The sequence below is a fragment of the Thunnus thynnus genome, chromosome 10 (assembly GCF_963924715.1).
Source record: "Thunnus thynnus chromosome 10, fThuThy2.1, whole genome shotgun sequence".
Lineage (NCBI taxonomy): Eukaryota > Metazoa > Chordata > Actinopteri > Scombriformes > Scombridae > Thunnus > Thunnus thynnus.
Genome location: NC_089526.1, coordinates 29066659 through 29080152, shown reverse-complemented (window position 1 = coordinate 29080152; position 13494 = coordinate 29066659). Strand labels below are relative to the sequence as shown.

Here is a 13494-nt window from a genome sequence, read left to right as displayed (position 1 = left end):
GAGGAATGAATCGCACTGCTCATCATGAAGGATTCACCCAGATGGAACAGTATTGTATATCTATACAGATAATAAAAGAATCATTGGAATACATCTTCTGCGAACCATGAATGTCTGTACAAAATGTTGTGCCAATCCATTTAGTAGATACTGAAATATTTCACTGGACAAGTAAGAAGCTATGACCAGCTGGTGGTGCTGGAAGTCGGGGGGCTGGGGACTATGGATGTCTGTACAGCACGTCATGGCCATCTATCTAATAGCTGTTGAGATATTTCCTTCTGGATAAGTTGTGGACTGACTGACCAACTGACATTTCCATCCCTGGAGCCATGCAGCTACAGTGGCTAAAAAAATGAAATAACGCTAACTTAATCCTGTAACACTGCATTTTGACCACTAGAGAGCTAGAAGTCAAAAAACAAAAGCCCTGAACTTATGAACGTCTCATGGCTAACAGGTTAGTTTTCTTTCTGGCCACTGTAGGACTATAAGTCCAATAATCAATAATGTTTTAGCTCTTGTTTAATCTGCCAAGTCTTAAAAAAATATACGGCTCTGTTTGGCTTGTTAAATGTTCAATTTCACCTCTCAGTCATTTTCTTTGGCTTACAGCGGTTTAAAAGAATGAATCATCTAGTATCTTTGTGTCAGTCTTTACATGCAAACACTGAAATGTCTCCTGACCTGCTGGCCATGTTCCACTCCAGAGCGGGGTTCTGGGAGCTCCTCTCACTCTCTGCTGATACACCTCCTTTGATTCCCTCCTTCTCTGGCTTGAGTTGTTCCCACTGGGCTGTGCCGATGTTGATGGACTGAAGGTCAATCTGGTACTGACGGTCCTCCACCTCTGAACCCGGGTCACGCAGGATGCCGAGGTTCAATGCACGTCTAAAGAGAAAAGATGGAAAAGGGGTTTGGTTGAGTCACTGTACAAATCATGTAACGGGACAATAAGTCCAGGAAGCTCAGGCTGGGCTTAGCCTTAGAATTTTTAGAGAAAGTGCATCAGGTCGCCAACATACACCGTCAGAAAGAAAGATTAGGCAAAGTGAATGGGATTTCAGTTGTGTAATGTAGTATAGATGTTAGGAGGTAGTGCTAAAGTCACATTCTACAGACAGGTGTCTAAATCCAACTAAACCAAATGTATAAAACATTGAAATGTTTTATTTACTGTTTTGAGGTCACATTGGGTCGGGCTTTATAGTTACAATGAAGTACAATGACTCGGAGGAGGTGAACCAGTAAAGAGCTTCTGGCATCAAGCCCTAACCACTATTGACTGCTTTCTTCCTTCTGCTCACTCCGTGGTTTAGTAGCACAAGTTTCTTACAGGATGATTTATGACGAAGCCTCTGGTACTTGCAGAGCCGGACCTCAAATAAATAACCCCACAAGCCTCAGGTGAAATCATTTGCCTTTTATAAAGTTCTGATTTATTCCAGCTTATCATGGGCTGTAAACATTGCTTAAACCCTGGCTGGATGGCACAGTAGTCTGGAGACTGAGGCTCTCTTTCTATTTCTGTCTCTAGAAACACAGGACTTCTACAGTATACACAAACTGTAACATGGTAAAAGAGATGTAGAGATATGTAAGGAGTGGGCAGTGCTGTCTCTGTAGTTGAACTGCTACAGTCAAGTGAGCAAACAGTGTCCCATCAGCGCCAAGAAAAAATGATGTCATGTATTTTGCCTTTGAGAGACAAGATCCTGACGAATTCACGAGGCAAAAGGAATAATCAAAATTCAACATCTGCATATGACATCAGGGCTTTCGGTTCGTTATGATATGTTTATTTGTGCTGGTGAATTCAAATGAGAGCTTAAATGGTATAAGGGCTTAAAATGGCTACAGATGTAGCGGCAGCATGAGTAGTTTTATTTGTTTCGGCAACGTCAATGGCAATTTTCATATAGCGTTTCCTTTCCTTAGCCACACTGGAAAAGGCCTCTACCAGAGCGTGATGTTATGACAATAAGCACCAAGTACAAAAACAATGGCAATGGGAGATCAGAGGTGTGTAACTGGATTTAGCTGGATTTGTTGACATACAAACAAGTGAAACAGATCCTTAATCAAAATTTGGAACCGCATTTATCAACAGAGTATAATATAAATCAAACCAAGAGCCCTGTAAGATTTGGGTGGGATGTGTCAGTCTAGATTCATTAGGGCTTTTGTAACAGTACCTCCATCACCCTCCCCAATCCCAAACTGTATTTTTCACATTAAACAAACCACAGTTACCTCATATGCTTTCCAAATTATCTCTTAACTTCAGCTTATTTAGGAGAGTTTCTTACTCATAATCAACATAACATGGGAGTCTGCAGCCAAGTCTCTGCATTGCTGAGCTGCAGGGTCATCTCCAATGACATAAATAAATATGATAAACATTTGTCTTGGTCATGCAGCCAGTGGAAACCGGTGTGATTTAATATCAAAAGACATATTTCAGCCAATCGCAGGAAACGAGAGAGCTTCATTTCTGACAAATGAGGAGGGGAGGAATTTTGGAAGTTCCCCTTGGGGTGCAATAATAATTGAAGCCAGATTTTCTTGTTGTACATGTGGGGGGAAAACACTGGCGGTTTGACATATTTGATTGGTCATGTGAAGACCACACTGCTTGGCCAAGAGGAATCAGAGAATGCCTTGGGAAAGCACGGCACTCACTGCCCACCATATACACGGACGAACTAAAAACATACAGAGCGAGGCAGGTGGAACACACCCTTCTGCTGGGTCTCACATGCCATTATCAGACATCTCCCTGCCACTACCATGTGGAAAATATGAAGAAAAATGAAAATAACAAGTCATAAATGACATGCTTTTGCAGATGAGGAAGGCAAGGAGGGAGGGAATGTAGAGGGGGGAGAGAGAGAGCAGGAGAGGGAGAGAAATTTTTCTCAAACACAAGTACTTAGTTTCGCCCTTGTTCCTGAGCCAACCTTATTTTAATTGCAGGAAAAGACCACAGAAACATTATTTTTTACGACAAAATTCTGCTATTTATAAAAACGGATCAAAAGCTCTGCAGTAAGAATGCTCTGTTTCATGGCATTCATGGCTATTATTTTAAAAAACATTTCTCCCTCTTCTGACACAATTTAAACCCAATTTGAGTCCGAAAAGCCACTGGGCCGATTTCGCATCAGAGCTGAAATATGAGGGCTCCCATCCAAAATTATTATGGCTCCAAGTCAAACCCTCTATCCAATTCAAGCCCTCCAGTGGGAAACTGTAGACAAAAAGTGAAGACATGGCAGTGTTATGTATCTAGAATGTAGGACTTGGAAAGAGCCATTCACTGGTACTTTATCACTGAGGAAAAAAAAAAAGATGTTCCAAATTCCTTTGAACAGAAGTTATGCAGACAAATTTACAAATGGGCAATTAATTGCAAGTTATGTTCCTCTGTTTAGCATTCTTTGGGTCTATGCATGTGCTGGGCAGAGCATCAATCATGATTTGTGTTATTAGGTAGACGTGTGGGAGGACTGGTGCTTAACATGTAGCAGATTTGGGATCGTGTGCTGAAGTGGTAATAAGAATAAAGGAGGGACCTTCTGGGCACCTACAGAACATACTAGTTATCAGACACATTAGCTAATGTACATGTATATACTGATAAACAGCAAGTAAGCACGTAGAGACACACACTGCTGCTGCTGCATGCCATGGAGCCATTAGGTGTAACCAGTGAGAGATTTACTTAGCTGCTCCACACAACTTTGAAATAAAATCCAGACTTGGAATATAGTATTTGCACGACATTAGAGAAAGAATTGTAAGAAAAATAAAGTGAAATACATTTAAAGAGCGCTACATGGATACAGAATCATATTGTACAGAGCCAATGGGAAAATAAGTAAAAGGGCTTGTTGAAAAAGAGCGAAAGTGGAATCTTGGGAGAGCCTGATTACCATGCTGAAGTTTTTAAGGCTAACCGTGGTTCAAGGTTGTAAAACAAACCACAGTGGGATCTGGTTGAGGCTCAGAGCCTGATGATAGGAGAGTGGGAGCAGTGGGCTGTGTTAAAGCCTCTTACGGAGGTGATCCTGTGGGGCAGGGTGTACCGTGGCCCTTGGCTTTAAATGGCCTCCCACCTTCCTCTCTCAACCTCCATCCAGCACCCCCATCCCCATCCCCTGCCCCAGGCCAGTGGTGCAGGAAGCACCAGGGTAATACCAAGCCCCGCCGGCTTCTGGATCTCGTCACACTGAAACCCGCAACCTGAACCCGCAACCCCAGACCTGTTTTTCACTCCATTTCCCCAACAATCACATGCAATACATGTCTGCTTACACGTTGAACAGAGGCAGGAGTATATGTGAATGTGTATGTGTTTAAGAGAGATGGGGGCCCTCTGTTCCCGCTCTCCTGGTAAAACATATATACTGAGTAGAAATTTCATTGAGAACTCAGGCCTAATTCGGCCAAGTCAAGCTAAATTAAGTTGGTACACCGATGTGTTATGTTTCATGAGTGTTCCATGTTCTTTGTTTTGAGCAGATCCTGACTACTGTATATTTGAACTGAAAGAACACATACAACGTGAGTTACTAACGCTGCAATTACTGGCTGTGTCATTTCATTTTGTGGCAAGGTCTCAACCACTTTGCTCAAATGCTAACGTAACATCCAAGAGGCAAAGTGTTTTTGTGAGACCAGCATAAATAGTATCACTCATCCATAAATTATAAAAAAAAAAGACAGTGTTGAACTGAGGTTTCGATATTCTTTCTCAGTGGCTCCAAATGTTATTAGCCAAACACCATTAGCACCCAGCAGTTCCTCAACGGAATTTCTGTTGTGGAGAGGCCTAAGCTGCACAGTGGCTTCTCAATCAGCTTGCTATGACTCCCAGTGGCTTAAAGCGGAGTCCCACTGGGCCAATGTGTGTACCGAGGGGGAATTCATACGCATTATGATTCATGAAACTTGCAATTACTTAGTAAGTTAAGCACCCCAGCCTACGGTGGTCCGCTCTGAATTGCCAGAAATTCGGCAACTTCTGAGCTGTGGATTTATGACCCCAGTCAAGTCCAATTGCTGTTAATTTGCATCTACCAATTATAGTAATTAAGGCTCTGAATTAGAATGCTGAGCAGCCCTCGGAGTGAGAGGGGAAAATGATGTCGTGGAACATGGCGAGTCAGCAGAATATAAGACCCAGTCACTCAGCGCTGCTACTAAAATGATTTTTGATGACTGGAGCGTTTTCAACAGGAGTCAAACACAGTCACAAAAACAACAAAATATCCAAGACAACAAAGCTGCAACAATGCTCCAAATTTGTCACACTTGGCAATAACAAGGTACTTACTTGCGGGTGTTTTAAGCCAAGTACAATAATTCCAGTTGATAGTTGATTTTTTCTCACTGGCTCAATACACAGTAAACACAAATTGCAGCTTTCCTGCATTGTGTCTAGGCCTTGATGTACTGACAAATTCCCATGACAAAAACTCAATAATCTTTTCTTTTTTAGCCCAACACAGCATTACTCATCTCCACTGCTGCTCCCAACAGAAGCCTGTTATTTATTAGGCTGATTGCACTTTAAAGACACTCATACTTGACTAATTATATCATATTTACACAAGATCTTAGGAGGAAACTATTACTTCTATATACAACACAAGCAGGGCTTAGCTCAAGCTCATACCACCCTCATGGCAATGGTACATGAAAGTGAGGAGTTGAGAGAAAGCACTACAGAAGAAGGCCCTTTGTTTACAATGACATGGTGTATACCAAAAGTCAGTGTTTGCACTTTGATTTCAACATATCTTAATCGCAGGAGTAATTTATCTCCTTTGCAGTTTACATGTCAGAGAAGTTACATTGTTATAAACATAGTCGGTATGAGACGTGTTGCTCTGAAGACACTGGCTAACATGTGCTCACCATGATGGCCTGTCAGTCTGGCCGGTTTAATTTATAGGCTCATCGTGCACTAATTCAAAATCTGCTTCTTGCATTAGAATCCCGTGTTGCAAAGAAGCCATGTGTGAAAACTGAACAGATCTTTCATTTGGCTTCAGCTGATGTGTGTTTCATGGAATTCACACATGCCAGTGACTATTCAAATTAAGTTGCTAATCTTTCAGTATATTCCATGATTCATCGTACAGTAAAAAACATACAGTATGCAACAATCACATAGTGGATGGTGACTCATTTATTAACACATTATAACAAGAAAGCATTTTTAAAGCCGTATAATATCACATATCCTTGGCTGTACATCAGTCGAAATGTTGATGCAACTCCAAACTTACATTTCAGTTTGAAGTACTCTGCAGTTTGTCCCTCCTAATAGCGCTGCGAGGGCCATTTATTGAAAAGCACATATGTCGTCCTCATCTCCACTGCTTGCGCTCTGCTTCGCCTTAAAACACAGACACACGCGCGCACACACTTTGCCTGGTCTGTTTAGCCTTAACTGTGTTCTTCTCCTGCTTCTGGTTGCATGTAGCTCTAAGCACGGAACATTCCTGGGTAACAGGGACAGTAATTCACCGGCTTTTTAAGGGCACTGACTTTTCACTGGATTCCTTCATACAGTAGATACATCTGCAATGGATCTACTCAAAAGGGCACCTTGGATCCTCATTTGTGAACAACTAAAGTTGTGGCTGCAGATAAAAATCACTGACCGATTTGCGTGTGTGTGTTCACATCAGTTCTTAAGAAATTCTTCTACAATATACGCACTTGAAATTGCTGCTGAGAATTACTAGGAGTCATCTCTGTGTTTGTGTGCGTCACTGCAGGACAAAGCTACCATTTTTCCCATAAAATTGAGTGGGCTCGTGCTTGTGAAATCACTTCCTCTGTTAGCAGCAACAGATTTGATATGCTTCCTCCCTGCTCAGAAAATGGACATAATGCTGCTTTTATAAAACTTGTCAGGCAGAGTTTTAGCAGCGGGTCCCTGATGTAGAGGTGTGAAGGGAATGCCTCGTTGACTTCCTCAGACCTCAGATTGAAACCAGATTTGTGTCCCCACCAAGCAATTTCACAATGATGTAATCACACCGCCATTTTAATTTGAGAGGCCTTATCTTTAATTAATCGCTAAACACATGCGTGGAATAGATTATTCATAACTGGCTGCAGTAGGGAACATGGCAGGGGTAGCCAAGGATCTGGCTTGCACTCATATGCAGTCATTTTCATCAAGCTAAAGTAGACCAGGCACATACCTCAATGCTACTTTTACACTAATTAAAGGAAAATAATCCTTTCGCTAGAGGAAGATTCCAGATCTAAAGTCTCTCCCTGTTCTCTGGCAAGGCAGTCGGCGTACTTGCTGCTGTGATTGACAAAACCTGAAGTGAATCAAACCTCTTTTGAAACATAAAGAAGTCAGAATCACCCAGCACCAAAACCATTTATTCCAGCTGACGCAGTTTCAAGTAGATAGACGATAATTGATGATACAGCGAGAGCAATGCTGTACAGCTGCACCTCACATGTTGTATTAGACATGCCTTCCAGACTGTCAGAAAATACAAGGACTAGTGGAGCATACTCCTCTTATCATCCCCAAATCTTGTAACTTACAACTGTTGAGCAGAAATACAATGGAGTTTTCAAGTCCATTACACACTACACATTGTCCAGACATGGACTATGGCAGAATTGTAACTTTGCACTATTCATTAATACATAAACTCACAGGCACATGCAATATACATTCACTGTATGATATGAGTCTCAAACCAAGATGGTTACAGTCTTCTGAACATTCTTTGTGATTTACTTCTGCACATAAATTGTTCAATCCGTGCTCTGGCAAGGAGGGTGTTTTATGGAGCTGTAAAATTAGGCCCACTTTATGGATCCAACAGCATGAGCCACTACTGTTTTTTCCACTTGATATTGATTAAAGGGGACCTATTATGCTCATTTCCAGCTCTATATTTTTATTCTGGTACTCCACTAGAATAGCTTTGCATGATTCAGAGTTGAAAAAAACTCCTTATTTATCTTACACTGACCCTTTATGCAGCCCTTCAGTCCAGCCTCTGCATCTAGCAGTCTTAGTTCCTGTCTCTTTAAGGCCCCCCTCCTGATGAACCTACTCTGTTTTGATTGGCCAGCTTTCTGGAGGTCTGCCGAGAGGCAGCTGTATCAGAGTTCCTGCTGATGCAAACTCAACATTTACTGCTTCACATTAAAAGCTTTTAAGTGACTAAATAAGGGGAGACTTTTATTGTGAAGAATTTACAGAAAATGAAACGTGGTCCTCATTGAATTAGCACAACTTCATTAGCAGCACTAAAAACCGGTCGACACAACAAGATATGGAGATACAGTGGAAACCGTTTACAGTGATCACGTCTCTCCAGGTCAAATAACTATAAGCGGATGATTATTATGACCGAATTATGCAGATTACCATCTAAGTGGCATTTGTATATTTATTACATGAATATAAACTAATGACATTGGCAGCTTCGGTATTTACAGAATTTTATTGACTGTTTGAAAATACAGTACAGCTGTTTCAAATGGTTGTTTCGCTGCTATATCTTGTTGGTTTGTTTTAGACTACGTTTTTCATTGAGAGAAAATGACTATCTTTCTCCTGTCATGATTTCAGTGTGCACGCAGCTCCAGCCTCAGGTAACCAGCCGGCAGCAGACGGGGTGTGCGTTTAGGTGAAAGTTGAACCAGAATCAACTTTTGGAGAAAAGTAACGCTGTGGTGGCCAATCACAGCTGGTGAACAGACTGATTAGAGCTGTAACTCTGTCATGAGGGAGGACAAAAACATCACTAGGAAGAGGGGAGGACATTTCTCCTCATTTGATAACGTTACAAGTGAAGTTAGGCTTTGATGTTGTCTTCCTGACTCATTTAAAAGAGACGAGGGAGAGAGAGAGAGAGAGAGAAGCAGAGGTCTAGCGAGCTAGAGAGTGGATAAGGAGAGCAAGGAGTGGTAGTGAGAAAGCCAGTGATTGAGAGGAATAAGAGGCACGTCACAACGCCTGATAATGGTGCCGCAGCCGCTAATTGCATGTCATACATGTATCATGGGAGTAAAATAGAATTACCGCAGATTTAAAATGTTTTTCCATATGTTTTCCTGTATGAAAAGACCTAAAATGAACACTGTAAACAGACTACTTGATTACTATAAGCAAATCATTCAAACAGCATTTGTTAGGAATGATTCTGTCCCGAGCTTTTTGATCCATATAAACGGTTGATCACTGTAACTGTGATCACTATAAGTGGTTTCCACTGTATTTGGAGCTCTTTGTTCAGCAGCTCAGTTAGAAATAATGCAGGGAGGAATAGTACAAGCAGAAACAGCCACAGTGATGATGATGTTTTATAAAGAGCTGCAGATGAAAGACACACCTCCAACAGGTACAGTAAACAACTTGTTTTACTTTGCCCTGCTGTGTAATGGAAAAACACTCGCAGCCTGCCAGCTCGACTTGAGTCATGGCTCAGCGTGACTACCCCCAAACAATGGAGAGATGCCATAATGTTAGCAGAGCAGAGCAGTGAACTCGTGCATTGTGCATGGAGCAGATGACCATATAAAGAAGTCTGTCATGAGCCGATGTCGGCTCGGGCTGAAAGTAGAAAAAAATGTTGCAAACTGAGCGTTCTGAGCAGTCTGAAGCCGGTGCTTTTTGCTCACAGGGATTACTTCTACATACGTTCATCTCAGTATTTGACACTCAAGCCGCGTTTAAAATGAACATCCAACATTGTAACATTATATATATATGACTGAAAATAAGGAAAAGCATAATAGGTCCCCTTTAAGCGGTTCAGTATTGCCAAGCTGGTTCACATTAGTATACACATAACCTTATTGTGTGTATTTTTGAAGATGCTCATTTTTATCTGTGAAAATTAGGGTCTTTGGCAGAGAACTTTGAAGTTGATTACACATTGTTTACAGCAATTATTGAATTCTGACAAATGTTTAAAGCAACGAGATTACATATCAAGGCCTTATCCTTCTTCAGATAAAGAATGAAAATTTTCCTAAACAAAGTCAGGGAAATGATGGCCATATTTGATTAGGTTAACGTATGCTACAGGTTTAGCAGACAGGCTGAACAAACATGTAATCGGATAGCTAAAACAGTAGGTCTTTCTCGTTGACGTTTGCCTCGACCTTAAACAACATTTTGTTCTAATTCAAATTTCCTTCCAGCAAACAAAAGGCAGAGTGAAACAAAATACAACGACTTGCTGCTGGAAGCTCCCACATAATGGAATTAAAAACTTATGTCTAAATCACAAGCTTTAAGGAGAGACAGGTCGGACTTTGAGAATATGAAAGCAGCTTAGAAAACCTCTGGTGCTGCCCAAGACTACAAGAGACTACAACCGCTTTCTCATGAGATAGTGTCCAAATACTTTTATGTCAGCAAGGAAAAACAGCATAAAATAATTACAATAATCTGGGGCACACATGCTTCCTACATCAGCTAATTCTTCCTCCTCTGTGAATGACTGCGGAGCCAGTGTTTATAATTCTGAAGCGGATCTCGCATTCATCCAAACCGCTGAGTGTATTTATACAAAGTGACATTTCTATATGGGAGATTTCCCCCCTTTTCCCCCCTCTAACTGAGGAAATCACATGGCGGGAGTCAACTCCTGTGCTTATCTAACTCTGCTGGTGATGCTGTTGATTTGGGGAGGGAGGAATGAAGAAAAGGTAGAGAAACAGGACATGAGTTTAGAAAAGAGAAGGGGACTTGAAAAGATTAGAAACAACAGAATGTGAATGTTTCACAAATGCATGTCAAGTAAAGGAAGGGAAGAAAATAGACTGGGATGTGAGCAACTTTGCTCTGATGATACAAACTGCATAGAATGGAGTGCCGGAAGTTATCCACTATCTGGGAAAAACCTCTCCACACAGTGACTGTGTATTCATATATACTTTCTTAAATTAAAATGATTGAAAAATAGTTAAAGCATAGTTCCACGTATAAGTCTATCAATCCTCCTAGTAAAAGAACATCAGGAAACACGTCAACACAAATCACAGTCCATCATGGCTGTGACTGTTGTGACAAGTGATGTAGTCAAATAAGTTAACATGTCATCACACCACTATTCCACTGATTCATTTGCAAGTCAGATGATCCAACATCTGTGATTTAAGTGAGGTGAAAGTTCTGCTCACTTCCTGTGTAAACATATACTGTGAAATAACGGGTAAGAAAATGTCCAAAAAGATTACGGGTAATTAATACAAATGTCACATGAGAAGAGACTGGTGTGATTAGAATACCCTCACCGTCTATCAGGTTGCTAAATATCAGGGATCTTTACCAGGCAGGAGCTGGAATAAAGGCTGTGTTCAATCAGAGTCATCTGGAGCCTGTCATACTGTACATGTGCAATGACAGTGCTCTCTAAGAACCAGTTGGAGCCTTGTTGTTTCTGTTTGTTTGGTGGCACTGCACCTTGTTCCAATAAGGAAGAAGAGACATGCTGAATGTGAGAACAACAAAAGACAGAGAGAAGTTGAGAGAGACGTTAGTTACAGAAAGGGACAGAGGAAACAGGGTGCTGAGGGAGATACAGAATGAGTATAAAGATTTCAATTACAGTGATTAAGAAATGGTGTACAAAACAATAAAAAAAATACTCAGAGATAATGACAGAGAATGTAACAGAGAGGCGCTTTTGTGTGGAAATTAATCAAAATAGATTCCTGTTGCGACACTTCACCTCTAATACCCTTCCCTCCATTACTCTTCTTTTATCGTCCTGTCTACACATCATCTTAACATAATTTCTTTACTGGGCTCCACAGCAATTTTATTCTCATCTTTTAGTATCCTCCTTCACTCTCTCCTCCCCTTCCTAATATCTTATTCTTTTTTCTTTCCCTCTCCTCTCTTGCCAGTCAGTGTTTTGGTACAGTGACTCCAGAACAGTGAGAAGGAAGTGGCCCCTGCGGGCCAGGCTCCTGACAAACCACAACTCTAAACAGGCAGTGCTGTGAAAATATGGCATTCAAATAACACAATGCCAAAACTTCTGACCACAATGCTGACATCCAAACAGCTGCAGGCACTGAGAACCTTTAATGGGAAAAAACAAAGAGAAAGAAATGGATACAAAAAAGGGACAAAATAATAAAGAAGTAGCAAGAGGGGGGTTAAAAATCAAAAACATGCACAAACTGAACTTCAGTAGTGTCTGCATTGAGCTGGAGACTGGACTGGTCCTTGGTTTTATTAGAACAAAATGAGAGATCAGAAAGACATGATGCTAACACGACAACCCCTTGAGCCTCTATGGAATGGAGTTTATTCCCACTGCTGCAGTCTTTAAAGCATTCATACAGAGGAGCATAACGCATTGCAAGAGGCTGCAGCATTGACTGTATATAAACATGGATGTCATGACAGCTCGTCAAAAGTGAAGCCAAAACATCCCGATTACCCCCTGGTGGCTGGCTGCAGTATAGGTCACGAATCCTGCCCTCTCCATGTTAGCGGATGGGACATGAGCCAAACTAAAAAAATCAAAGTACACGTCAAATAAATTTTTCCTAAAGATGGTTTCTGTCCATTTAGGTAGTTCTTATCACGCTGATGTTTGTCCAAGTGCTCATTTTCTAATAAATTTGTTTTTAATTAGTTATTTGATGGTATAAAAAGAGGGTTTGACGTCATGATTGACAGCTGTGACGCGGCGAGATGGCTGAGGGGGCGTGTCCCGCGGGCCGCCATCCTGCCACCTGACTACTGCGCACACTCTGGCTCCAAATGGGATCACACAAGCAAGATGGCAGTTCCTAGAAAGGAGATATTTTGGCTTCACTTTTGCACAGCGGTAGGAGGTGGAGACACATTGTCCATATTTATATACAGTCAATGGGCTGCAAGGAGAGAGTGAGTGAAGGATGGGGTAGGAAGGGAGGAAGGAAGAAAGGAAGGAAGGACAAGAACAGGGGAATGAGTAGTGCTTCTGTTGAGCAGAAAATCTGTTCAGGGAACATTCCAGGTGTAAAGAATTAGAGGAGATGGCACATCAAACGGGGTTGTACTCGGCCTCTTTCCTGTAGCCCTGGTGGCAGGAAATGCTCTACAGCATCCTGTGAGCTGACCAGAGAGAGACAGACGAGAGGGAGCAAAGAGGAGTCCAAATAAAGTGGGAGGTCGAGAACAGAGGAGGGCATATGTAGAAAATGTTCAACAACATCCTGCAGAGAAGAGGGAAAGTATGGGACAGAGAGGGTGGGGGGTATAGTAGGATACATGAAGACTGAACCATGTAGGCTAATACAAAGCAGGCATGATATGAGAAGCTGAACTAGGCCTGTTTAAGCTGGATGGAGAGGAAGGGGAATTAATTAAGGACAGAAAAAAAACATGAATTTACAGCAACAAGTACATTAGGTTAGGATATAAATTTGGATGGGTTTAATTATATAAAACAACAATTCTCCGAGAACTAGTAAAAATATTACGCCAAG

The 13494-nt window shown here is 41.5% G+C and overlaps 1 protein-coding gene across 3 annotated transcripts in view; it reads right to left on the bottom strand.

The window, feature by feature from the left end:
- LOC137191923 (intermembrane lipid transfer protein VPS13B-like) overlaps nt 1-13494 on the bottom strand; it is a 343015-nt gene that overhangs the window by 115710 nt on the left and 213811 nt on the right. For all 3 annotated transcript variants that reach the window (XM_067602417.1, XM_067602414.1, XM_067602415.1), the window contains exon 32: nt 688-891. In XM_067602417.1, coding sequence (XP_067458518.1) covers nt 688-891 — 204 coding nt within the window. The remainder of the gene's footprint in view (nt 1-687; nt 892-13494) is intronic.